This window comes from Scyliorhinus torazame, chromosome 18, assembly GCF_047496885.1.
Source record: "Scyliorhinus torazame isolate Kashiwa2021f chromosome 18, sScyTor2.1, whole genome shotgun sequence".
Classification (NCBI taxonomy): Eukaryota; Metazoa; Chordata; class Chondrichthyes; order Carcharhiniformes; family Scyliorhinidae; genus Scyliorhinus; species Scyliorhinus torazame.
In genome coordinates, this window is record NC_092724.1 from 38996844 (window position 1) to 39024840 (window position 27997).

Below are 27997 nucleotides of genomic sequence, written 5' to 3' on the forward strand. Positions count from 1 at the left end.
GATAATAAATTAATTATTTTAAAAAAATAATAAATTCACTTGTCATCGAGCAGAAGTGATCGCGGGAGTTCTGGGAAAACGGCCAATTTTTTTTATTTTAAACGTTTAGTTTTGGGTCTAAGCGGAATTTAACTGCGTGTTCGGCCAGGATGGTTCAAATATAAAACATTGACGGGGGGTTTATTCCCCCCTCACCCCGGGTTAAATGGGCGGGTCTGGGGTTGTCTATAAATAGGGGGCGCCAGGCCCACGCGCTCCTTTTCCACCGCCGCCATCATGGAGGGTCCGCGGACTCAGACTGTCAAACTGGCCCGGGTAAGAGAGGGGAGTGCTGGGGACAGCGTTTCAGTCCGCGCCGCAGGCTCATTGCAACCCGCGCTTAGACCGCGGGCCGTGCGGAGCGTCTGCACCGCTCGTCCAAACGGGCCTCAGCCGGAGCGCCAGGCACCATGCTGGTGGAGGGCAGGCCGCTGTCGGCCCGGCCTCATGGGAGACAGCTTAGCGCTACCGGGCCGTCTCCGAGCCCCGGTCTGTGGCTCCCGTTCCCCGGGCTTTGGGTCACTGCCCTCCCTCATGTTGGGCCTTGCTGAAGGCTTTGGCCTGGTCCGTGTTCCGTTCCGTTCCCAACCGTGCCATTTAGTGCGAAACAGTCTCGGGTCGGCCCCGGGGCGACTGCAGCCCCTGAACGATTGGCTTCAAAGTGTCTGGAGGTAGCTATGAATTTATTTTATTCAAATAATCCCCCTCGTTCAGCAATAAAAAAGACACGAGTTCCAGCATCTTACGTCATGGAAACTGCTGGATATATATTTTACACCGACATTTTGAAGTATATCTTTGAAACTGCAGATACCATGATATTATTGGGAACCATAAATGAAGTAATAGTTTTAAAACAGTCTTCAAGAACTCGAGACTAATACAATTCTATACGTAACACAGAAATTAGGAACTATTTAATGCAATTTCCTAGACTTCAAGGGCTGCATTGTCAGGACCAGTAGGCTGAAGTTGTCTATCCTCCTTTATTGCTTTTAGAATAATCAACAATGGTGTTGTATAAAATATCAAGAGAATGGGTAATGGCCAAATGATTTGAAGCTTTGGTTGAAATCGAGGTTTTGAACAATTTGAAAGGGGATTTGAGTGAGTTTACAATGAATATAGTTTTATCCACTATTGTTGATTGAGTAAGAAGTCTTACAACAGGTTACGGTCCAACAGGTTACAGTCCAACCTGAGGAAGGAGCCGTGCTCCGAAAGCTAGTTTTTGAAACAAACCTGTTGGACTTTAACCTGGTGTTGTAAGACTTATTACTGTGCTCACCCCAGTCCCAACGCCGGCATCTCCACATCGTTGATGGCGTGAAGAAGGGTTTACTGAAGTTGAGGCTGGATTGTTTATAAACCTGAAAATGTTTCCATTAAATTCATTGAAAATGCTTATTATGGACTGTTATACAAAAGATACAGTTAGGCAGCAGCAGGTTCTTTATATGTACTAACGTGCATCTAATAATCTTTATTAGTGTCGCAAGTAGGCTTACAGAAACACTGCAATGAAGTTACTGTGAAAATCCCCTAGTTAACACACTCCGACACCTGTTCGGCTACACAGGAAGAATTCAGAATGCCCAATTCACCTAACAAGCACATCTTTCGAGCCTTGTGGGAAGAAACTGGAGCACCCGGAGGAAACCCACGCAGACACCTACGGAGAAGGTGCAGACTCCGCACAGACAACGACCCAAGCCGGGAATCGAACCCGGGCCCCTGGTGCTGTGAAGCAACAGTGCTAGCTACTGGGCCCATAGGACCGAGATGAGGCGGGAGGGAGGCAAACACTGAAGTGGTGTTTGGTGTCCTTTGACAACAGCTCCTCCGCAAACCACTTTCTGGGAGCACTGACCGCCCATTGCAAATCTTCCCCGTAACAGCCAATCAGCGTTACTGCTGCTAAAGGGATTGCTTTGTACTGAACCTGTTGATTTTCCAAATGTTGTGCACAGTTGGCTGCAAATTGCATTCTTAAATTAATTGTTTTGATTTTAGGTTACCAAAGTTCTTGGAAGGACTGGTTCGCAGGGACAGTGCACTCAGGTAAGGAGTTTGTATTCTAATTAGTCAAATGGATCTTATGAAATTGGAATGTGAAAGTAGTGTGTTTTAAAAAAAATAAATAAAAAAAACATCAGGTTGGTGCTTACTGTTCGCATACACCGCCACCATGGAAAATGCCTGCGTCAAATTAGACAGTTTGTGAGGGTCATGAGCCTGACCAGTGTGTTGTCGTGAACATGTCTGCTGTGGCTTTTGTTCGTAAAGGGGGAGTTAAGAGGTGCTTTGTTTTCATGATTGTTAGGTGCTTTGTTTTCATGATTGGGCTATTGGTTTTGTTGGGTTGCTCAAGTTTAGTGATTACCCTGAGTTTCTTCTGAATTCGACAGGATGAAGCAGTCCCCAAACTCTGGACTGATTCTATTCCAACCCCAGATAAATGCACATTTGTTTCTCTGTTGCACCCCTGTTAATCTGCCGTGTGCTTGAAGTACCCAATTTTTTTTTCCAATTAAGGGGCTATTTAGCATGGCTAATCCACCGACCCTGCACATCTTTTTGGGTTGTGTGGGTGAGATCCATGCAGACACGAGGAGAATGTGCAAACTGCACACGGGCTGCAATTGAAGTCGGGTCCAAACACAGGCAGCAGTGCTAACCACTACGCAGCCCTAAAGGCTGGAACCTTGCTCTGTGCTGTACCATTCATTGTTGAAAACAACCACAGGAGTGAAAAATTAAGGCAGACCTCCGTTGTAATACAGTTCCATTTGCCTGTAGGTCCGTGTGGAATTTATGGATGACAGCAACCGATCCATCATTCGGAATGTGAAAGGGCCAGTTCGTGAGGGAGATGTGCTCACACTTTTGGAATCTGAGCGAGAAGCAAGAAGATTACGATAACAGGTAATTATCTGAATTTTAATGACCGTGATTACTACATCCGCCTCTGGATTATTTCACTGTTGTAAAATGAAGTTTGGAAGATTAAGTTCTGATACAGTGCCTGCAATTAATTCCCAACCTCTCCTGGGAGACAAGATGGTCCTCTCTTGATGGTGTGATCTGGAGCGAATCTTTTAGCTACTTCATTATGCAACATCCAGTATTAATGCTTCTGATTCCTGAAATTCAGATCATGAACTGCTGGGATTTCTAAGACTGGATGTGGGATGACCTTTTAACTGAGACTTTAATCGTCTGCAGCAACCAAGCGTGCACTTTGGAAACTGGCAACATTAGTGTGAAACTTGCACAATTTAAAAGCAAGTGTTCATCATTAAGTGGTGCAGGCTGCTGATGACTGGATCTTGTCCAGAGTCTGCAACTCTGGAGTTAATTAACTAGATTTTGCCATGGTCAGAAAGACAGAATAATAATCTTTATTGTCACAAGTAGGTTGACATTAACTGCAATGAAGTTACTCTGAAAAGCCCCTGTTCGGGTTCACACGGAGAATTCCGAATGTCCAAATTACCTAACAGCACGTGTTTCGGGACTTGTGGGAGGAAACTGGAGCACCCGGAGGAAACCCATGCAGACACCGGGAGAACATGCAGATTCCACACAGACAGTGATCCAAGCTGGGAATAAAATCCGGTCCAACCAAATGTCAGCTTAGTTTGATGGTGGCACATATCTAAGCCTAGACTTTTGTGGGTTCAAGGCTCAACCACTTGAGCCATGCTTGGAAGGTGCTGTGTTGTCCTTTTTATAATACACAAAACCAGTGTGTTTCGATTCATAGGTTTTTTTTACAGTGCAGAAGGAGGCCATTCGGCCCATCGAGTCTGCACCGGCTCTTGGAAAGAGCATCCTACCCAAGGTCAACACCTCCACCCGATCCCCATAACCCAGTAAACCCCACCCAACACGAAGGGCAATTTTGGGCACTAAGGGCAATTTATCATGGTCAATCCACCTAACCTGCACATCTTTGGACTGTGGGAGGAAACCCACACACGGGGAGGGTGTGCAGACTCCGCACAGACAGTGACCCAAGCCGGAATCGAACCTGGGACCCTGGAGCTGTGAAGCAATTGTGCTATCCACAATGCTACCATGCTGCCCTAAAGATGAAGAGCTGGTGTCCTGTTTCAGTGGACAAATTTAACTCTGAGGTTCTCTGTGTGCGAATAGAATGCAAAATATCAGCTACATTTCATAGAATTGCTAAGTGCTGCTGGAGGCCATTTGGCCCATCGGGTCTACACAAGCTTCTGAAAGAGCACTACTTGGGTACTGCTGTGGGAGAAAACGGGAGGACCTGGAACAAACCCACGCAGACATGGGAAGAATGTACAAACTCCACCTGGAGAGTCATCCAAGGTTGGAATCTAATCCGGGTCCCTGCTGCTGTGAGGCAGCAGTGCTAACCACCGTGGCATCCATCCCTGCAAAATATTTTGGAACATCCTGAGGATGTAAATATGAAAAATAATTGGGTCACTGTCTGTGGGGAATCTGCACCTTCTCCCCGTTTCTGTGTGGGTTTCCTCCCACAAGTCCTGAAACACGTGCTGTTAGCTAATTTGAACATTCTGAATTCTCCTTCTGTGTACCTGAACAGACACCGGAATGTGGCAACTGGGGCCTTTTCACGGTAACTTCATTGCAATATTAATGTATGCCTACTTGGGTCAATAAAGATAATTATTTGTGTATTGGATCTTCAGGAAGGGTACAGAGGGGAAACGTGGAACTGCTGAGGAGGATAAGAGTAACTAATCATCCTGAAATTTTCAGCTGATTGGAGAGACCCAGTATCGATTTACAGAAGTGAAAATCACAAACAAATTGAATTTTTTGAAGAGGTTACTGAAGTAATAGACAGGGAATGTCTACAGGTGTTATAGAGACTTTGATGAAGCCCTCAAGAGACTATTAAATAAAATTAAGACGGATGACAAATCATTGAGTTCGTTCGGAAACTGGCTTAGTGGCAAGATAGTGGGAAGGTACACTCAGTTGGCAGGATGTGACTAGCGGTGCGCCCTGCAAGCCTCTGTTTGGGACCTTGACCCTTTATTCAGAACTTGGATGGGGGATAGAAAGCCACATGTACAAATTTTCTGATTTCACACAGGAAGCATTGTTGATGGAAGTGTAAAATCAAAGATCTATGTGTAGTTTTAAGTAAATTGGCAGATCTAGTGAATGGATTTCTGTAAAAGCAAAATACTGTGGCTGATGGAAATTTGAAAAGATACTGGAAATACTCAGGGTTTGCAGGACCTGTGGAGGGAGAAAGTGAATGCTTCAAGTTGAATATAACTATAGAACGGAGTGCCTTTCAGTGTCGGCAAATGTGAGTTCTTGAACTCGAAAGGGCTAGAGAAGGGTGCTTTGTAAATAGTGAAATGCTAAAAACGGTGGTGAAAGTGCAAAGAGACCTGTGGCTCGAGATACACAAATCATTAAAATTCCATGAACAGGTAGAGAACATCAAAGGCAAATGGCGTGCTAGCCTTCAGAGGTAGAGGAATGGAATACATGGGATTTGATGGCATACTTGATCTATACAAAGCATTGGTTAGATCCTGTCTAGAGGTACTGTGTCGTTCTGGACAGCACACTTTAGGGAGGAATTTTTGACCTTGATGGGGTGTAGATTACTGGAATGATATCTGGACACCCGGGCTAAACTCGAAGGTGAAATTAAACTAACTAGGATTCCAAGCCCTGGAATTTGGATGATTCTGGAGTGGTTATCATAGAAGGAGGCCATTTGGCTCATCGAGCCATCACTGATCCTCTTAAGTAGGAGTACCCTACTTAGGCCCATTCCTCGACCTATACACATAGCCCCGCCTAACCTGCTATAAATACAGTTTAAATGGTACATCATGACTCTTGACACAGGATGCCAAGAATAATACATTCCATACGATGGCACAGTGGTTTGCACTGCTGTCTCAGCACCTGGAACCCGAGTTTGAGCCTGGCCTTGGGTGACCGGAGTTTGCCCCCCGGTGCCTGTATGTGTCTCCTCCCACAGAGCAAAGATGTGCAGATAAGGTGGATTGGCCATGCTAAATTGCCCCTTGGTGTCCAGGGGTATGTGGTTTAGGTCAGGGGACTGGGGCTGCATAGAGTGCTCTTTGGGAGGGTCAGTGCTGACTGGGCCAAATGGTGGCATCCTGCACTGGAGGGGCTCTATGATTTGCATTACACCTTGAGTTATTTAAAAGGACATTCTCCTACATTTGAGTCCAGAATCATAGTGGTGTGCTTGCTGACTTCTACAGTTTATCTCATTGCTGAGGGGAGAGAAAGTAAAGTTAATAATTCCTGAGATTTGATGTTTCCTGAATAGTTCTTTTAACATATTCCCTTTGATTGCTAATTCTTTATAAACTTTGATTCCTATGTTTACTTTTCATACACCCTGGAAAATTAGGGCATAAATTTAGACTTGCTGTGATAAACTCCCAAGTCTTAAAAGTAAAACCGTCAACTCTTGGGTTCTGTTTACTTGCATTTGTTAGATGTTTCTGGTTGTTGTGGCACCTTGGTTTTCAAATACTGCATCCAATGATCCAAGAGCCTTCTAGCAAACAGACTTTGATTTGCAATCTCAAGTTTATAATTCTTCCCCACTGTGTATCTGATAATGTAGCACCTCTCAGTGCTGCATCTGATTGGAAGTTGGTTTACGAACACAGCTTGTTGTACTTGAACACAGCTTTCGATTTCAGAGAAGAGGTACATGCAGCCGAGTTGCCATTCAGACATGTAGGAAATATAATTTTTAACAATTGTGAAGATGAATAAATTAAGTAAAGAATCTTTACTCAAATTACATTTGCACAAGACGTTTGAATGGATATTTAGCCCAGCACACCTTGTCAGTGCTTCTGCTCCGCGTGAGCCCCCACTCTCCATTTCACCCCATCAAGGTATCCCTCAATTCCTCAACCCCCTCGTGTTTATGCAGCTTCTCCAATGTATCTATAAATCGTCATAGCCTATCCTTGTGGTGATAAATTGCACATTCTAATGGACCTTTCTCCTGAATTTACCATTGGATTTATTAGTGTCTACTTGTATTTAAAGCCTCTAGTTTCAAACTCTTCTTTCTTCCCCCCCCCCCCGTATTAGAATCTATAATCTCCACTTATCAAACCCTTTTGTTGCCCCTCATTCTCTTCTAGAGAGAAGAACATTAAGCTATGTTCAGTCTTTGCTGAAAGTTATATGCTCTTCATTTTCATATCCTCTAGTTAGTTATCTTTTACACTTAATGTGGGGACCAAACTATGCAGTATTCAAGTGTGGCCGAATCAAAGTTAACATACCTTTTTGTTTTTCAATTCTACCCCTGTCCTAGAAATGAACTCTGGTGCCTGTGTTTTTTGTGACATCCTCCATCTTTAACTTTTTCCAATTTTGTTTTGTAGACCGACAAAACTACCGCAAGTTGAAGCCGCTATCAAAACAATTGGTTATGGACATTTTCGCAGTTTTTTGACAATAAATATTAATAATTAATGTGGAGTCTGAGCCTGATTTTTTTCTTTAACTCATTGAAATTTCTACTTGTTGGAGGAAACTTGTTTTTTTAAATATTTTATTAAGGTATTTGAAAAATGTTATAACAGTAACATAAACAATGACATCAACATCGTAAAATAAACATTCCCTCCCAAGCCCAATCTTCACGCACCTCAATCACACAACAACAATCCGCCCCCCCCCCCCCCCCCCTTTGGAATACTGCATTTGCTGACATTTTAATTTTCCCCGAGGAAAGTTGACGATCGGCTCCCACCTCCGGGAGAACCCTAACATTGACCCTCTTAAGGCAAACGTTATTTTCTCGAGACCGAGAAACTCAGCCATGTCACTAACCCAGGTCTCCACACTTGGGGGCTTTGAGTCCCTCCACATTAAGAAGATCCATCTCCGGGCTACCAGGGAGGCAAAGGCCAAGACGCCGGCCTCTTTCGCCCCCTGAACTCCCGGATCTTCCGACACTCCAAAGATAGCTACCTCCGGACTCGGCAACACCTGTGTTTTTTAGTACTGTGGACATTGCCTTAGCAAAATCCCAAGAACGTGCTCATCCTAGCCGCTGTCATGTGTGCCCGGTGGACTACCTTAAATTTTATCAGGCTAAGTTGTCGCATGATGAGGTATTAACCATACTGAGGGCATCCGCCCATAGACCCGCCTCTATCTCTCCTAGCTCGCCCTCCCACTTGCCCTTAAGCTCCTCCACCGGCGTTTCCTCCGCCTCCGAAAGCTCCTGGTAAATATCCGATACCTTCCCCTCCCCCACCCAGGTACTGGAAACTACTCTATCCTGTATCCCCCGTGGCGGCGGCAGCAGCAGCAGAAAGGCCAGCACCTGTTTTCTCAGGAAGTCTCACACCTGCAAATATCTAAAACTATTCCCTGCTGACTATTTAAATTAATCCACCAAAGCTTTCAAGCTGGGAAAGCTCCCGTCTATAAATAGATCCCCCATCCTTCCAATTCCGGCCCTCTGCCAACTCCGGAACCAGCCATCAAGCCTACCGATACAAACCTGTGGTTATTATCAATCTGGGTCCAAACCGATGCTCCCTCCCCTCATATCTCCTCCATTGCCCCCAGATCCTCAAAGCCGCCACTACCACCGGACTTGTGGAGTATCGGGCCGGTGAGAAGGCAGAGGTGCCGTTACCAATGCTCCCAGACTGGTGCCTTTACAAGATGCTGCCTCCAATCGATTCCATGCCGACCCCTCTACCCACTTCCTAATCAGCTATATTAGCCGCCCAGTAGTAACTGCAGAAGTTCGGCAGCGGGAGCATGTCCCATCTCTTAAAGTCCTCTTACCTTTGTTCTACCAGCCGGGATAGGTTTAACTTATGCAGTGCCTCCCATTCCTGGGCCACCTGGATACCGAAAGCTCTTCCCTACCATTCTAAGCGGCAGCTCTCCCAGCCTCCTCTTCTGTCCTCTTGCCTGGATCGCAAACATCGCTTTTCCCCATGTTCAATTTATACCCCGAAAAATTGCCAAATTCCCCCAAGATTCACATTACTTCCCCCATCCCCTCCAAACCGGTCCGAAATGTACAAGAGGAGGCCATCTGCGTAAAGCGGGACCCGGTGCTCCACCCACCCCCCGAACCAGCCCTTTCCAGTTCCTAGAGGCGCTTAACGCCATGGCCAATGGCTCTATGGCCAGAGCAAACAGTAACGGGGATAGGGGGCACCCTTGCCTCGTCCCTCGGTGTAGTTCAAAATACCCTGACCTCAGCCGGTTCGTACGCACACTTGATACTGGGGCAACCACACCCAGTCAATAAAGCCCTCACCAAACCCAAACCTTCCCAGCGCCTCCCATAGGTAATTCCACTCCACCCAATCAAAAGTCTTCTCCGCATCCATCGTTACCTCCACCTCCTCTCCTGAGGGCATCATCATAACATTTAGAAACCTTCGCATATTGGCTGCCCTTATCAAATCCCATTTGGTCTTCCCCTGGGACACAGTCCTCTATCCTTGTGGCCAGTATCTTAGCCAGCAGTTTGGCATCCACATTCAGTCGCGAAATCGGCCTGTATGACCCGCATTGCTCCGGATCCTTCTCCCGTTTCAGGATCAGTGAAATTGAGGCCTGCGACATTGTTGCGGGGAGGACTCCCTTCTCTCGTTTCGTCAAATGTCCTCACCAGCAGTGGGCTCAATATCTGAAAACGTCTTATAGAATTCCACTGGGTAGCTGTCAGGCCCCAGGGCGTTGCCTGACTGCATGCCCTCCAGCCCCTTGATAATTTCCTCAATCTCAATTGGGACTCCCAGCCCTCCTCCACCCTCGGGAACCTCAACTGATTCAGAAATTGCCTCATCCCCTCCACCCCAGCTGGGGGTTCCGACTCATAATTTACAATAAAAGTCCTTAAACACTTTGTTCACCCCTGCTGGGTCCAGGACAGTATTACCGTCTCTACCTATCTCCCTGGCCGCCTCTTTTCCTGAGCTGGTGCTCCAACATTCTGCTTGCCTTTTCCCCGGCCGCCACTCCCTCAGTAGCCCAGTGTCTGGGGCCTCCGAATATCTCCTGTCCACCTGGAGTATCTTCACTAATCTATCCCTCAGCCCGTTCCATCTTTTCTCTGTGGGCCCGTATCGAGATTAATTCCCTTCTGACTACTGCCTTCAAAGCTTCCCAAACCGTCGCTGCAGAGACCTCCCCAGTATAATTTGTTTCCAGGTAGTTCTGGATGGACTTGTTAACCCGCCCACAGATTGTTTCGTCCGCTAGCAAACCCCCATCCAGTCTCCACAGCGGGCATTGCCCTCTCTCCACAGTAACCCGTAGATCCAACCAGTGCAGGGCATGATACGACACTGCGATGGCCGAGTACTCCGTAACCACCACCTTCGGCATTAGCGCCCTGCTCAGAACAAAAAAGTCGATGCGAGAGTATATCTTGTTAACATGTGAAAAAAAGGAAAACTCCTTTGTCCTCGGCCATGCAAACCTCCATGGGTCTACTCCCCCCATCTGTTCCATAAAACCCTTCAATTCCTTTGCCGCAGCCGGCCTCCTCCTGGATTTTGACCGGTCCAATTCCGGACCAATGACTGTTGAAGTCCCCTCCCATGATCAGGTTTTGTGACTCTTAAGTCTGGGATCTTGCGTAACACCCACCTCATAAATTCCATGTCGTCCCATATCAGAGCATATATGTTCGCAAGTACCACTGGCACCCCCTCCAGCTTCCCACTCACCATTATGTACCTACCCCCCTTGTCTGACACGATTCTCCCTGCCTCGAATGCCACTCGTTTGCTGATTAAGATCGCTATACCCCTGTTTTCTGAGTCCAGTCCTGAGTGGAACACTTGGCTAACCCACCCCTGCCTCAATCTCGCCTGGTCTGTAACCTTTAGGTGTGTCTCTTGTAGCATTGCCACATCCGCCTTCAGTTCCCTCAAATGCGCGAACACGCGAGTCCTATTGACCAGCCCTCTCAAGTTCAATGTGATCAGCCTGGATGGGGGTCTTCCAACCCCCCTTCCCCCTGCAGACTAGCCATCACCCTTTTTAGGCCAGCCTCGAGCTCACACCCTCTCCTTGAGTCCCCACTCGGGCTGTCGCCGTTCCTGATGTCCCATTTGTCCCCTAGTAACACTTCCTTGTCAGCAAAGCAGCCCCCCCCCCCCCCCCCCAGCAACAACACGAGAAACCCAATCCCCCCAAGTCAGGCTCCAACTTAACACCTCACCCCCCACTGCTTCCGAGAGTCAGCTGACTTGATAGCTCCTGCCCCTGGCACCAAGCAGTCTGTCTCCCTATTGTTCTCTTCCCCACCCCACCACATGAATAAACATTTTAAAAGCATCACATTCCCCAGTAAACAAACAACAGAAGAAACAGTCACTTCAGAGAAATAGTCACCCAAAATATAGAACTAAATTCAAAGCCCATCCCATCCTCTTAACAAGGTCTCTGCAAGATAGATCAATCTTTAACCATCCACACAGCCCATTATTTCACAGAGAGCTACTTAAATTATACAATCCAGCACCACAAATCGCCGCCACAGTACTTCTCCAAGGCTTAAGTGTCTTTTAAATCGCCTCCAGCTTAATTTCTTTAATAAAGGTCCATACTTCGTCTGGCGTTTCAAAGTAGAAGTCCCGTTCCTCATGTGTGACCCACAGACGGGCTGGGCACAGCATCCTGAACTTCACCCCCTTCTTAAAGAGGGTCGTTTTTGCCCGATTGAACCCAACTCGCCTCTTGGCCAAATCTGCTCCCAGGTCCTGATAGATGCGCAACTCACAGTTCTCCCACTTGCTGCTCCGTTCTTCCTTGGCCCACCATGAAACGGTGAAAACATACCACCATGGCTCTCGGCAGCTTGTTCGCTCTGGGCTTCCTCGCGAGGGCTCTGTGTGCTCTGTCCAATTCCAGGGGCCGAGGGAACGCCCCAGCCCCCATCAACTTCTCCAACATGTCTGTCACATAGGCCCTCACATCCGATCCCTCACAGCCTTCAGGGAGGCCAACAATTCTGAGATTCTGCCTCCTGGACCTGTTCTCCAGGTCCTCCAGCTTCTCCTGCATTCTTTTCTGGCGGTAGTTCATCATCCCCACCTTGCTTTCCAGCACGGTCGTTCTCGGACAACTTTTGTTCAACCTCCTGGATCGCTCTCCCATGGGTTTCCTGATCAATCGAAGCCTTAATCGGGTCCAGCGTGTCCTTCAGCTTGGCGAAGCAATCCTTCACCCGCTGCTCCGTCGACCACTATGCCGTCTCCCCACGGCCCTTGCTCTCCGCCATGCTGTCCCGTGTTACCAGTTCTGCTTGCGTCTGCCTTATAGGATTTTGTCATCTCACACGGCCATTTCTGGTCCAATTCTCCATACACTGGTGGGGGATTTCTCCTTACTGTCTCACTCTTCACTGATTTATCACAAAATCTGGGAAAAAAACGGGGGGAAATGGTCTAAAAGTCCAATACAGGCGGGAGCTATTAAATGTGCGACCTACTACTCCAAGGCCACCACCGGAAGTCCCGGAGGAAAACTTTTAAAGATACATTTGGCCATAGCTTGGTTTTCTTAAAAGGTTAAACACAACCTACAAAAGCCCTGGATTGCACATTGGGGGAAGCGAGACCCTTCTGGAATGGATTGCGTTGAAAACCTGGGTACGTAATAAAATCACTGGGGCGTGAGCACCGTCCTGAATTACTCGAGAGCCAATCCTAGGCCACCTGCTCGGCTAGCATAGACAGCAAATGCCAAATTAGCAGTCCAAATGCTCCAATTATTAAAATAGGTCCAGGGAATCTGCCTTCTCAGATCCACTTTTGCACTGGACAAACTCCAACCTCACTCTGGTATGAAGCAGTGAGGCAGTAGTAATGGCAGCAATAGTATGGCCAGCTGACAGAAGGGATCCAATTCTGTGATCTATAGCCTAACCTGTTGGTAGTAAACTGACCAGAATTTGTCAAATGGATTACTTTGATTAATTTATTGATCTCTTCGACTTAGAAGCTCCTAATGGTCCGGCAGAAGTTTAACCCCCAACATACCATGTCACGGGACGTGGTTAGTTTCTCTCCTGTGCCTGCCGATGATTATTTCCACCCTGTGTTGCACAAATGTTATTTGCCGCTCAGCTCAAACTTGAATTGTCCAGGTCATGCTCCATATCCACATGGGCTGCTTCAGCATCTGAAGTGTTTTGAATGGTATCGAACAGTGCAATCATCATCAAACATCCCATCCCAATTCCTTGCATTCGAGGGAAGGATATTGATGAAGTACCTGAACTTGGTTGGGTCTGAGACACTACCATGAGGAACTCATGCAGCAATGTTTTGACACCAAGATGATCTTTTGTGCTGATTATGACCAATGGAGAGTTTTACTTGTGATGAATATCACACTGACCACAGAGTCAGATCAAATAAAAAGCTTTTGTAAGAATTAAACTCATCGCCAGGAGTTGAAACGAGCGCATTGTGTGTAACACATGTAAAATCAATATAATACAAGTGTCTTCAGAATCCCTAATACCCATTGGGATAGAAGCATAAATAGACTTCTGAATAAGACTTAACAAATGTAACAAAGAAAATAAATTGTACTTCAGGATCTTGAGTTGATGACCATAAAATTCTTCCTTCCATCATTAGTAAAAGTTTAAGCGAGAGGCCTACAGAAATAAGATGATGCTTGAACCTATTGGGCCATATTTCAAGATTTATTGATGCCAGCACCACAATTAGACACTGATACGTCCTGTGACGGTCAGCATCCTTAAAAAAAGATCCTGTAGCTATGAATGCAGTCCTTAAAAATGGCCACTTCAGACTAGTTCCTTTAAGGTTAAAAAGGTACCAGGCTGTCACCAAGAGAAAAAATATATAAAGTTACAGAAAAAGAACAATGTATACAAAGACAGATTTAACAGAACCAGCAGTCCCTTTTCTCTCCTGCAAAGAGGATGGAGTCACTCCTGTTTTGTCAAAAAGTCATTCTGAACTTTTACCTATAACTTTGTTACTCTTAAAAGTTTTTAAAAATAAATGTAAAGTTTTTTTTTCCAATTAAGGGTCAATTTTAGCAAGGCCAATCCACCTATCTTGTGCATCGTTGGGTTGTGAGGGTGAGACCCATGTAGACATGAGGAGAATGTGCAAACTCCACACGGACAGTAACCCGGGTCCTCAGTGCCATGAGGCAGCAGTGATAACCACTGTGCCATCTTGCCACCCTAAACCTTTTGTAGAGATACTTTTGGATATCCATGTTTAAGTATGTTTCTCTCTAAGAAATTACAGACTTGCATTAATGACAAACTTAGCAAGCTTACATTTTGTAGACTTTAAATCTGTTTTATATTTTAAAATGTAATAAAATCCCACTAATAATATAAACTGTTACATTGATTAAGTTCAAATTCCTAGAATTTTGAAGCTAGTTAGGAAAAGTTTGAAGAGACAAGAATCTTCGCTGAAAATGTAATGGTTTCGTATGATCGACTTACCTGGGGAATCCCCCACCGAAAGTGACTGTTAAACTCTAGTGAGAGCTGATCCCGTTTTGACTGGAAAAATATCCCTCTTTTGGTGGCTTGGCCAGAAAGCAGACTCAGAAATCCAAAATGAGTCACGTCCTCCTGATTCCCTTTGACTTCAATTTTCCTAGGGCTCCTTAATGCTATGCTTTGTTAATCGCTGCCTTGATGTCGAGGGCAGCCACTCTCCCCTGGAAATCGGATTTTTAACCCATGTTTGGGACCAAGGTTACAATGAATTCTGGAGCCGAGAACCCAAACTGAGAATGAATGAGTACGTGTGTGCTGCTTGACAGCACTGTCAAAAGACACAATCACTTTGCTAACGATTGTGAATAGACTGATTGGCTGGGTTGTATTTGTCTTTTATGGACATATCTGCAATTATCCACATTTGAGTAGTTGTCAGTGTTGTAATTTTACTGGAAGTTACCTGAGGGCACAGCTAGTTCCGGAGCACAAGTCTTCAGTACCAATGCCGGGAAGTTGTCAGGGCCCATAGCGGCAGGGCTCTGGGTTCAATTCCGGAGTTGGGTGACTGGAGTTTCTATGTTCTCCCTGCGTCTGCGTGGGTTTCCTCCCACAGTGCGGGTTAGGTGGATTGGCCATAGCGTTTAGAGTATCCAGGGCCTTTGGCCACATGTCTCATCTGTTTCACATTTATTGTGAGTAATAGCACCCACCTCAGCCCCCTTCCCCCACTCTGTCCCTGTAACCCCAACAAACGGCTCATCTTTGGACTGCGTGAGAAAACCGACAGACACGGGGAAAGAGTGCAAACTCTGCACAATCCTCCAAGGCTGGAATTGGACCCAGGTCCCTGGCGCTGTGAGGCCACAGTGCTAACCATTGTGCTACCGTACAGCCCACAGAGGTTGTTTCCTCTGATTGGGAGAACCTGGAGAGACGGCCATAGAATAAGGAAGTGGATCATGGGGCGGCACAGTGGTTAGCACTGCTGCCTCACAGGGCCCTGGGTTCAATTCTGGAGTTTGGTGACTGGAGTTTCGACGTTCTCCCCGTGTCTGCATGGGTTTCCTCCCACAGTCCAAAGATGTGTGGGTTAGGTGGATTGGCTATGCTAAATCGCCCCTAAATATCCAGGGATGTGCAGGTTAGTTTATGGGATTACAGGGATAGGGCGAGGTGGACACTCGTAAATGGGCAGTGCGCTCATTTGAAGGGTTGGTGTAGACTCGATGGGCTGAATGGCCTCCTCCACTGTAGGGATTCTATGATTTAGGACTGGGATGAGGAGAAATCTCTTCACTCAGCATTGTGAAAATGTGAAACCATCTGCCTCAGAGGGTTGTGGCTGCTCCCTTGTTGATTTAAGGTTGAGGTGTATTTCCCTTGGACTCGGGGCTGATCGTGAGCAGCTTCGAAAATGGGGCTGAGGTAGAATGGCAGAGCAGGCCAGAGGGGCCACACCTGCCTCTGGTAAATGTTTATTTTGTTGTGAAGTCTTCATGAGCCTCAGAAATTTCAGTTACTGAATGAAATTGTGTACGGAAACATTCAGAAATATTTTGTGATTTGGTTGGTTCATTGCTGGCAAAAGCGACGATGGAGGTTTCACATTAATATAGGAATTTCCATTAATCTTCCTGTGTCAATACTATTCTAATGTGTACCGATCAAGATCAATATACACTTGTATAGGTAATTTGAACAATGGACAGATTGTTAGATTTTGGTGGTATTAGTAAGATGTAAATAGAGTAATCACATTTTGTTGCAGATACAATGGCCTCCTGCACCATAATAATTCTGTGAGATGACCAACCTCTTAAAGGTAGGATGTCCTTGACATGCTTTATTAATCGCAGTGAGATGTGGTGCCAGCAATCAAGACACTTCTCTGCAATCAAGGTCAAGACCCCGAGGAAGGTAGATAATCACAATAGGAATGCTTCCCAGCACAGACGACACAAATTGCAACGAGGGGCTACCCTGTCCATGCCTCAGGTGTTGGGGATAGAAGGGAGAGTTACCTCTGCTATTTATAAAAATCATGCAAGCAGGATCAGAATCTTTGAATAGGGTTCAGGCCAAATGGAGGAGGAATTAGGGGAGATGTTGGAAGAAGGGCTTTGGTGCAAAATTTTATGGACGATAAATGCATCGACCTCGTACGTGAGGTTGGCACTAATACAACTGAAGGTAGTTCAAGGAACACATTTTAAAAATAAATTTAGAGTACCCAATTTATTTTTTCCAATTAAGAGACGATTTAGCGTGTCCAGTCCACCTACCTTGCACATCGTCGTGTTGTGGGGGCGAAACCCACGCAAAAACGGGGATAACGTGCAAACTCCGCACGGACAGTGGCCCAGAGCCGGGATCGAACCTGGGACCTCGGCGCCCGTGAGACTGCAGTGCTAGCCACTGCGCCACCGTGCTGCCCCCAAGGAACACATTTGACGAGGTTGCGAACGAGTTGGATGTCCGAAGGGGTTGAAGATATTTGTGACAGATGCGGAAGAGTCTGAGAGTCATATTTGGGATGTTGGATCGCTTCTCGGCCTTTTGGCTCAGATCAAGTGTATCTGTTCTTATCGGTTTAATATTTGGGACTTGCCGGAGCTCCAGACAGGGACTCTGGAATTTGAAAGCTAGTGACGGTGACCATTCAATACGCCAATCCCAGTAAAAATGACTATTGTTGTCAAAATTTTTATTTTTCATTTCAAAACCTGCCTTTTTAAAAAAAAATGTAGAGTACCCAATTATTTTTTTTCTCAATTAAGGGGCAATTTTAGCGTGGCCAATCCACCTAACCTGCACGTCGTTGGGTTGTGGGGGTGAAGCCCACGCAGACACGGGGAGAATGTGCAAACTCCACACGGACAGTGACCCAGGGCCGGGATTCGAACCCAAGTCCCAGTGCTAACTACTGCAACACGTGCCGCCCTCAAAACCTGTCTTGTTCACTAATGTCCTTTGGGGAGTGAAATCTGCCACCTTTACGCAGTCTGGCCTACATGTGACTCCACAGCAACGTGATTGACTCAACTGTCCTCTGAAATAGTCCAGCAAGCCACTCAGTTCCTGGGCAATTAGGGATGGGCAACAAACACTGGCTTTGTCAGCGATGCCCAAATTCCCTTGAATGAATGGGGGGAGAAATAAATACAACCCCAAACAAATTTACAGGTTGTTTTTTTTTTGCACCCCCGTCATTTTTCAAATACATTTGTGACTAGGGCCTGGGTAAGATGCTGTCTTCCGAAATCTCAGCCAGCAACTTTTTAATTGGATGTGTTCCCTCTGACTGAGGAGGCCTCGCTAATCTGGTTCGGATTGTTCAAAGGAGCAGATCAGTTGAAAGTGTTCATTTAAGAGATATACATGGTGATGGACAACCTTGGGCTAGCAATATCTGCAGCAACTCGCACAGAAGTGTAGAGTAAAACAAGACATTGGGGAAGAGTTTAAAGAGAATTCTGATTTCACAACAATTCCTGGAAAGGTTTAAAAATGTTTTATGTAAAATACAATTTTTGCTTCCCATACAATGGATTTATTGTTTTTAAAAAGCAGGACGCTGGCAATAGAATGACAGAGAACGGCTTAGTAACACCTTGTGTATAATCAACTGTCACTGCACATACTAAAAGAAATTATCTGTTAAAAAAATAATTTGTAGAGGAAGAATACTGCAGGATAGGAATGATGATCATGGCTCTGAGCTCGATGTCCTGGATTGCGGCCGGCACTAGGCTATGGGGTGTCCTGAAAATAGAAAATATCTTGGTTAAAACAGCTTACCCCACAAAGGGCACTGAAGCAATTGTGCATTAAACAGCTTCAATGAAACTGACGGACTAATGACTGATGAAACGGAAACAACAAAGTTCTTTCCAGTTATTTAAGTACTTTTGCAATTTTGTAGGAAATGTGGCAACCAATTTGTGCTGGAAAAACAGTAAGTGCTGTAAATAAATGACCAGATCGTCCGTCCATTGAGTGATAAGTATTGGTCCTGACACAAAGGGCCACCTCCACATTTCCATTTGTGGCTTTTACTGCCCTCAGAGGGCAGTCACTTCACCTGAAAGATGGTGCCCCTGATTTCATGCTGCACTCCTGCAGTACTGCATTGGAGTGTCTGCCTACATAATACCACATCATCTCTAAAATGGGACTTGAGCCAGGAACACAGAAAACATTGTTCAGTAGGAGATGGGTGTGTGGATTAGGGACAAAGCCAAAAGGCAGGAGGAAAATGTTTAAAAATCAGATTTAAAGCATTGACTGTATTTAATATCCAGAATGTCAGAGGTGGAAACAGGTAATTTAACATTAAAACACAGAAAAAATTGGGAGTATGAGTTCTGGTGGTATCTGTGGAGACAGAAACAAGAGCTACTGTTCCAGGTCAATAATCTTCGAAAGGTTGTTTCTCTATTTTTAATTTACGATTTCCAGCATCCACAGTATTTTGCTTTTATATTAGTGATGAATTATGAAATGAAAATGAAATGAAAATCGCTTATTGTCACAAGTAGGCTTCAAATGAAGTTACCGTGAAAAGCCCCTAGTCGCCACATTCCGGCGCCTGTTCGGGGAGGCTGGTACGGGAATTGAACCGTGCTGCTGGCCTGCCTGGGTCTGCTTTAAAAGCCAGCGATTTAGCCTTGTGCTAAACCAGCCCCTGTGCTGTTGGAAATCAGGCCAAGGCAGGCCAGCAGCACGGTTCAATTCCCGTACCAGCCTCCCCGACCAGGAGCCGGAATGTGGCGACTAGGGGCTTTTCACAGTAACTTCATTTGAAGCCTACTTGTGAAAATTAAGGTTTTTGGTATCCAGTGTTTGTTGACTTGAGTAGGACACAGCTGAGGTTCTCTCTGTGACTTCCAGCTCTCAAGCACAAATCCCCCCAGGTAAGTTGTTTGTTACGAAGGACAGTATTTGTTGAAGTCCGGGTACAGGGTTCAGTCGGGCAAAGCAGACCTTCTCCCCAGGGTTACATGATTAAACATTAATAGACAAAATTGGAACAAGTGCCCTACTCCCCCCATGTAGAGTTAAAGTGCAGATTAACAATATTTGTACTGACCGGTGTTGGTGACTTGAAGTTCATGTGTGCATAGAGTAAGACAGCAATGTCTTTGTTACTGGCTTCCAGGGCTACAGACAGCGCATTACTGCCATCCTGTGGGGGCAGAAGAGAACAGCAGCTATAATTACCACTTAGCCCAGAAATACAAACTGCAAGTATTGGAACTGTACATCAGGCCCTGCTGGCATCTACAAGACAGCTTAACGTATCAGCTCCAGAGGACTGGAAACTGAAGATGAGTGAAAGGAGGTCAGGAGCAGGAGGTGAAAGCCAGGCATGATTTTAAACCATTTTCACAAAGAGTTTTAACCTTATTAAGTCAGTGATAAGCATCGGCATACCTGACCCAACTAAGAAGCTATTAATGTGTCCATTTTTTTTCCAGGTGCTGATGAACCTGGTGTATTTTTGCTTTTAATCCCTTTCCAGAAGTTAATATAGCTGCAAAGTTCAGGAGGGCCTAGGTGTGAATGGTAATAGAAGGCAGAGAAACCCTACAGTCCAGAAGGAGGCTATCCTTGTAACATTTGGACACTAAGGGCAATTTAGCATGACCAATCCACCTAACCTGCACATCTTTGGACTGTGGGAGGAAACCGGAACAGCGCCCCCCCCCCCCCCCCCCCCCCACCCCCCCCTGACAGCCTAATTTTTCTTGAAGAAGTCGATGAACGGCCGTCACCTCCGGGCAAACCCCTGCAGCAATCCCCTCAAGGCAAATTTAATTCTCCCAAGAAACCCTGCCATGTAACTAACCCACACCGCATACCGACGACTTTGGGGGTTCAGAGTCCCTCCAACCTAGTAATATCCATCTCCGGACCACCAGGGCGGCAAAGGCCAGGACGTCGGCCTCTTTCACCCCTGGGCTCCCGGAACTTCCGACACACCAAAGATCGCCATCTCTTGGCTCGGAGCCACCCTCAGCTTTAATACGTCTGACGTGATGTCAGCAAACCCCTGCCAAAAGCCCCTCCGCCTCGGAAAAGCCTAAAACATATGGACATGGTTTGCAGGACCCCCAGCACAGCGCCCGCAACTATCCTCCACCTCCTCAAAGAACCTGCTCATCCAGGCCACAGTCATGTGTGCCCCGTGGACCACCTTAAACTGTATCGGGCTGAGTCTGGCGCACAACGAGGATGCGTTGACTCATTTCAGGGCCTTCTCCCATAATCCGGCCTCCAACACACAACTCTTCTTCCAACTTTCTCTTCACCTCCGCTATTGGGGCTCCCTCCCACTCCTTCAGTTCCCTGTAGATCTCTGAAACCTTACCCTCTCCTACTCCTGTTCTCGACACCATCTTATCCTGCAGTGCCTGGTGCAGCAGGTGCAGGAAGTCGAAACCTGCCTCCGCACAAAATCTCTCACTTGCAGATACCAGAACCCATTCCCACCTGGCAACTCAAAACTCCTCCTCCAACTCCTCGAAGTTCGGGAAGCCCTCATCAATAAAAAGATCTCCAAATTGTTCGATCCCCGCCGCTGCCACCTCCAGAACCCCCCATCCAGCTCCCCGGAGCGAACAGGTGATTACCACATATCAGTGCCCACACCGACGCCCACTCCAACCCCATATACTGCCTCCACTGTTCCCACACCCTCAGGGCTGCCACTACTACCGGGCTTGTGGCGTACCGAGCTGGCGAGAACGGCAGAGGTGCCATTAACGGTGCCCCCAAACACATGTTTTTAGATGAGGTTGCCTCCACCAGCTCCCACAACGACCCCTCCACGACTACCCACTTCCTGACCATCGCAATATTCGCCGCCCAGTACTAATTTATAAAATTCGGAAGAGCCAGCCCCACCACCTCGCCCCCGCCCCAGCAGCACCTTCTTCACCCTCGGGGTTTCACCCGCCCAAACAAATCCCAAGATCACTGCATTTACTTTTTTTAAGAATGCCTTGGGGATAAAAATTGGAAGGCTCTGAAAGACGAACAAAAACTTTGGGAGGACAGTCATTTTCACTGTCTGTACCCGCCCCACCAATGACAACAGGCATGCATCCCGCCTCCAAAAGGTCCCCCCTCATCTGTTCTACCAACCGACCCAGATTCAGCTTATGCAGCTGCTCCCACTCCGGCGCCATCTGAATACCCAAATACCGAAAGCTCCCCCCCATCACCTTGACATGGATTCAAAGTTAACAAATAGAACCCCACGATTAACAAAGGAGGAAGTGAGATAACAGAGAATTAAAGATCAGTTAACCTGACGTCAGCAGTACGCAAAGTGCTAGAATCTGCGAAAAGGGATTTGGTAACAGAGCTCGTAGAAAATCATAACACGATTGGGCAGAATCAAAGGAATTTGTGTCTGACAACTCTATCTATTGAATATTTTTGAAATTGTATTTGTTGAATTTGAAAGCCAGATTAGATGAGGGGAGCCAGTGGATGTAGCATGTTTGAATTTGCACAAGACATTCAATGAGGTGCCACACAAGAGGCTGTAACACAAGATTAGGGTCTACATGTTTGATGAAAATATATGCCACCGACCATATTGTCATCGACTGAGGACTGGTAAACGGACAACAAACAAAGTGTAGGAATAAACGGGACCTTTTCCAAATGGTGGAGTATAACCAGTGGACTTCCACAAGGATCTGTGCTGGGGATCTGCCATTTACAATCTACCTTCGTAACTCAGATGCACAAAGTGCAACATATCCTCAGGTTGATGACAGTACAAAGTTAGATGGGAAAGTAAGCTGCGAGGTGGACACAAAGAGGCTACAAAGTGGAAAAGATACATTAACTGAGTGGGGAAGATCACAGAAGGTGGAATGTAACGTGGAGAAGCGTGAAGTTATCCAGTTTGGTAGGAAACATTGAACAGCTGAGTAATATTTAAATGGTATGGGAGAGGGAAATGTTGGTATTCAGAAGGATCGGATTGTCCTTATATGTGAATTACAGAAAGTTGATATTTAGGTGCACCAAGCAATTTGGAAAGAAAATGGTATGTTAGCCTTTATTACAGAAGGACTGAAGTTTAAGAGTTGAGTCTTATAGAATCTTGGTGAGACCAAAGGCTGTTGGCCTCTTGGTCTAGAGATATGATTCTTGCTTTGGGGTTTGCACTGTGTTAAAAGATGAGAGGCCCCAGGTTCAAATCCTAGACAAGTCCCACAAAACACGCTTTAGGGGGGTGGCTAGCTCAGTTGGCTGGGCAGCTAGTTCATCATGCGGAGCGACGCCAACAGCACGGGTTCAATTCCCGTACCGGCTGAGGATATTCATGCCATCGCAACATTGCCCCTCGCCTTAGGTATGCTGACGCTCAGGTTAAATCCCCAGTCAGCTCTCAAAAGGGGGAAAAGCATCCTCTGGGACTGTGGCAAAATGTTACATTTATTTTTGGTGAGACCAGACCTCGAATAACGCTTACTGCTTAGTTAAGGGCGGATAGATTTTCTTTGGAGAGAGTGAAACACAGATCCACTGGACTAAGGGGATTGCTCGTTGAGGACAGGTTGAGTAAACTAGGCTGACAGTCCTCAGGGTTTAGAAGAACGGCAGGTGACCGCATTGAAACACAAAATTCTTAAGGGGCGTAAGAGGCGAGACACGGATTTGGATATTTCCCTCCAGTCGGAAGCACAGCCTCGGAATAAGCGGCCGATAATTCAGGACTGTCTAGATGAGTCAACAGGACTGTGAATCTTTGGAATTCTCTATCCCAGAAGGGTGTGGAATCTCAGTCACTTAGTAAATTATAAACCAAGTTTATAAATAGAGTTTCAGGTGGGTGCAGGAAGTTAGAGTTGAAATAGAAGATCAGCCATAATGTCAAAGGACAGACTGACCTGCTTCTACTTCTCATGAAATACACAAATCATTTATTTACTTCTATTTTAAAGATGCCAATGTTCAGATGAGATTGTGAACGTAGAGGGATTACTATAGGCACGTCCGTACATTCGAAGTAAAAAGTGTCAGTCCTAAAAACTAAGTTGCTAATGTTTAACAGATTGTTTTGCATGTTAAAGGGTTAATGCAACCGCATGACAGGATTGAGACTGAAAAATTGTGTTATTCCATCTGTGGAATTACATCAAGTGCGTGCAGCTCCTGGCACTGTACATTCTTTGCATTGTAAGCTTTTACTAATGGGCCATCATGAAAAGCAACTCCAGACTCAGGTCACCAGCAGCTGCAGTGTCGCCAAAGGCCTGCAGGTGTCCCCACTGTGCCAGCATCGACCACCACTTCAGCAGGGACACCAGCCAGCCACTGGGTAAGGTTTCTGGTTAGGATACAGCTAAAGTTCATTTGTATAATCACACACATGGACCAGGGCAACAAATTAGATGGAAAAATGCATATTTAAGAGTGGTAACCTGACACAATTTTATTAATGCAGTGGACTCCAACCCGTGAGCAACGTCTAATTTTAAATCACTGAAAGTGACTGGAAAAGTTTTACTGAACCATCTACTAGCTGAAAATGAAAAAATGAAAATCGCTTATTGTCACAAGTAGGCTTCAAATGAAGTTACTGTGAAAAGCCCCTAGTTGCCACATTCCGGCGCCTGTTCGGGGAGGCTGTTACGGAGGCTTTGTACAGGAGTCTCACTGACGCTGGATCCCTGGGGAGAGGGAAGGGTGGGGGGGAGTAGCAAGTGTCTGGGGTGCGGGGAGGATGCCGACGAGGGAGCTGTGGGCGAGGTGAGAGGGGTGCAGGGCTGGACAAACAGGGGTGTGGGGGGAACCTGGGGGGGGGGGTTCCAATTGATCCAGGGGGGTTATTAAGGAGGGACCCCCCCTCCCACCATGTGGAAAATCTGCCGGGCTGGGTGCTTGGCAATTGGCCTCTCCTGCTCCTGGTTAAATGCTGCAAGCCACCCGCTGGATTCAAAGTGGCTCCTCACCTTCAAACCCCCTGCAGGGAAGTGTTAAATCCCACCCCATCCCCTCACCCTCCTCGATTTCCCATGTCACTGCCTGTCAGCAATTGTTAAACTTCCCGAAACTATGCAGATGAGACACGCCCGTTGCTGGCAAGCGAGGAGGCACATTTTTACACATGGAGGATTTTTCAGTCAGTTGTTTGTTTTGGCTTCAGGAACAATAAGGCGCATCTGTCCGAAGGTCACAGCTGGAACCTACATTGTCGTTCAGGGCGATGTCGCAGTTCGGCTGCTCCAGGAGCACTTTCACAATCTCCGCACGTCCGTGCTCGCAGGCGCACATCAGCGCCGTGGAGCCCTCGTTGTCTTGACTGTTCACATCAGCTCCACAGTCCAGCAAGGCTTTCACCATCTCAACCCGTCCGTGGCTGACGGCCAGCATCAAGGCTGTCTGACCCGCCTAGGGGACAAGACGGGACACTTTTCAGTTTTGTTTTACGTGTTTGGATTTTACCTCAGTCTCTTCTCCCCCCCCCCCCCCCCCTCCCCCCCACTTTGAACCTGGCCTCAAAATCATTCTGTCAAGTGAGAGTTCCCTCCCTACAAACCCAAGTGCGAGCTTATCTGCAAAATAATGATGCCCGGGAACCATACGTAATCAGTTATTGTATTTAGTCACAGTGGGACAGGCAGCATCTATGGAGGGAGAGACAGAGGTAACAGGATCAAGGCCTGAGCTCTAATGAACTGTCATCATCCACGAAACATTAAAATTCTCGCGTTTCACTCTCCACAGATCGTGCCAGCTGAATATTTCCCGCATTTTCTGTGTGCATTTCAGTTCTCTGCAGAATTTGAGGAAAGCGGTAACATGAACAGCCAGACTGGAGCTCAGGCTGTGAACCATGGAATGGATGGCAAGTGGCAATACTTACAACTCACACATCCCAAAATTTACATCTCACGTCAAAGCAAAATACGGCTGGAAATCGGGGGAAAGAATGCTGGAGGAACTCAGCAGGTCAGACAGCATCTGTGCAGAGGGAACATAGAGTTAACGTTTCGAGGCCGTATGATTCTTCATCAGAACTCAAAATGTTGACACTGTTTCGCTCTCCACAGATGCTGCCCGATGCTGAACTTTGCCAGCATGTTTTGTTTTTACCTCAACTTATTGAGTGCGTATCAGGATCTACTGCTGCCTGTTTTAAGCCTTTGCTGAACTTGAATTTCAAATCCGACAAACGTTATTCCTATTCTGGATAAATCAAATAACCAATTAAAAGTTATTAATACGGAACCAAAGAGAAAATGCTGGAAAACCTCAGCAGGCCTGGCAGCATCTGTCGGGAGAGAAAAGAGCTAACGTTTCGAGTCCAGATGACCCTTTGTCAAAGCTCATCTGGACTCGAAACATTACCTCTTTTCTCTCCCTACAGATGCTGCCAGGCCTGCTGAGGTTTTCCAGCATTTTCTCTTTGGTTTCAGATTCCAGCATCCGCAGTAATTTGCTTTTATCCAGTTATTAATACGGAACTTGGATCGGTAAGAATCTGTAAGTGTTACATGAGATTGTGTTGCAGTCTCCAACTCCTGTCTCAATGGCCTCAAAGGAACTGATAAACTCGGAGATTTGCTTCCTTTGAAGTTCAACCAGGGACAATGTAAATCTGTTGCATCTCCGACAATCACAACCAGCTGTCAATGGTTCACACCATTTGTCGACTGGAGCTGTACCTATTGCACCCTTTGAAGTTAAAACTGGTGATAGAGGAAGACTAAATATTTCATTCTTTGGGAGAAAGTTCATCAACACAACACAATAGCTATTGATAATGGGATCCATCACTTACTGTAATTTAATAGGGTGCAGGACAAAGTCTCCGGTTCGTGTTTTCTACTCATTTGCACCCAAGTTGTGTTTGAGACAGGATAGCACATTGTAAAGTCCATTCTCTGTCATCCAGAGAAAGGTAAGCATGCAGAAACTAGATATCAAGCTGGCCAGGTATTAACAATAGACTTTTCTCGGGGTCGACCTGTGGTTGAATGATTGCTTGGTTTATAAGACATCAAGATCAACGGTAAACTATCTCCAAATATTAAAACCGAGGGCATCATATTGATATTTTAAATTATTCTCGGGATGTGGCCATTTCTGGTAAGGCTGCTATTTATTGCCTATGTCTGGATAACCGCCTTCTTGAACCACAGCAGACTGTGGAATAGATTATTGAAACACACCAAACTGTGTGGTATAGAGTATTGAAACACACCAAACTGTGTGGTATAGATTATTGAAACACACCAAACTGTGTGGTATCATAGATTATCATAGAATTTACAGTGCAGAAGGAGGCCATTCGGCCCATCGAGTCTGCACCGGCTCTTGGAAGGAGCACCATACCCAAAGTCAACACCCCCACCCTATCCCCATAACCCAGTAACCCCACCCAACACTAAGGGCAATTTTGGACACTAAAGGCAATTTATCATGGCCAATCCACCTAACCTGCACACCTTTGGACTGTAGGAGGAAACCGGAGCACCCGGAGGAAACCCACGCACACACGGGGAGGACGTGCAGACCGGATCCGCACAGACAGTGACCCAAGCCGGAATCGAACCTGGGACCCTGGAGCTGTGAAGCATTTGTGCTATCCACAAGGCTACCGTGCAGCCCCTATAGATTATTGAAACACACCAAACTGTGTGGTATAGATTATTGAAACACACCAGACTGTGTGGTATAGATTATTGAAACACACCAAACTGTGGTATAGATTATTGAAACACACCAAACTGTGGTATAGATTATTGAAACACACCAAACTGTGTGGTATAGATTATTGAAACACACCAAACTGTGTGGTATAGATTATTGAAACACACCAAACTGTGTGGTATAGATTATTGAAACACACCAGACTGTGTGGTATAGATTATTGAAACACACCAAACTGTGGTATAGATTATTGAAACACACCAAACTGTGGTATAGATTATTGAAACACACCAGACTGTGTGGTATAGATTATTGAAACACACCAGACTGTGTGGTATAGATTATTGAAACACACCAGACTGTGTGGTATAGATTATTGAACCACAGGAGACCGTGTGGTATAGATTATTGAACCACAGGAGACAGTGTGGTATAGATTATTGAACCTCAGGAGACAGTGTGGTATAGATTATTGAACCACAGGAGACAGTGTGGTATAGATTATTGAACCACAGGAGACAGTATGGTATAGATTATTGAAACACACCAGACTGTGTGGTATAGATTATTGAAACACACCAGACTGTGTGGTATAGATTATTGAACCACAGGAGACAGTGTGGTATAGATTATTGAACCACAGGAGACAGTATGGTATAGATTATTGAAACACACCAGACTGTGTGGTATAGATTATTGAAACACACCAGACTGTGTGGTATAGATTATTGAAACACACCAAACTGTGTG

The 27997-nt window shown here is 46.1% G+C and overlaps 2 protein-coding genes and 1 pseudogene across 6 annotated transcripts in view; 2 read left to right on the forward strand and 1 right to left on the reverse strand.

The window, feature by feature from the left end:
• Window positions 1-249: 249 nt before the first annotated feature.
• LOC140395140 (small ribosomal subunit protein eS28) lies at window positions 250-7554 on the forward strand. The gene is made up of 4 exons (XM_072482611.1): window positions 250-315; window positions 2053-2100; window positions 2839-2964; window positions 7458-7554. Exons 1-3 carry the CDS (start codon window positions 277-279, stop codon window positions 2959-2961), a joined length of 210 nt encoding a protein of 69 aa, XP_072338712.1. The 5' UTR covers window positions 250-276; the 3' UTR covers window positions 2962-2964; window positions 7458-7554.
• Window positions 7555-17106: 9552 nt separating this feature from the next.
• On the forward strand, window positions 17107-17311 carry LOC140395781 (U2 spliceosomal RNA; annotated as a pseudogene).
• A 751-nt stretch (window positions 17312-18062) lies between these two features.
• Window positions 18063-27997, reverse strand: part of kank3 (KN motif and ankyrin repeat domains 3) — a 130081-nt gene continuing 120146 nt past the window's right edge. For 4 of the 5 annotated variants that reach the window (XM_072482612.1, XM_072482613.1, XM_072482615.1 and 1 more), the window contains 3 exons: window positions 24782-24982; window positions 19656-19751; window positions 18063-18328 (listed from right to left, as the gene is read on the reverse strand). In XM_072482612.1, coding sequence (XP_072338713.1) covers window positions 18317-18328; window positions 19656-19751; window positions 24782-24982 — 309 coding nt within the window. In that variant the 3' untranslated portion in view covers window positions 18063-18316. The remainder of the gene's footprint in view (window positions 18329-19655; window positions 19752-24781; window positions 24983-27997) is intronic. The other variant, XM_072482617.1, reaches the window with a different exon arrangement.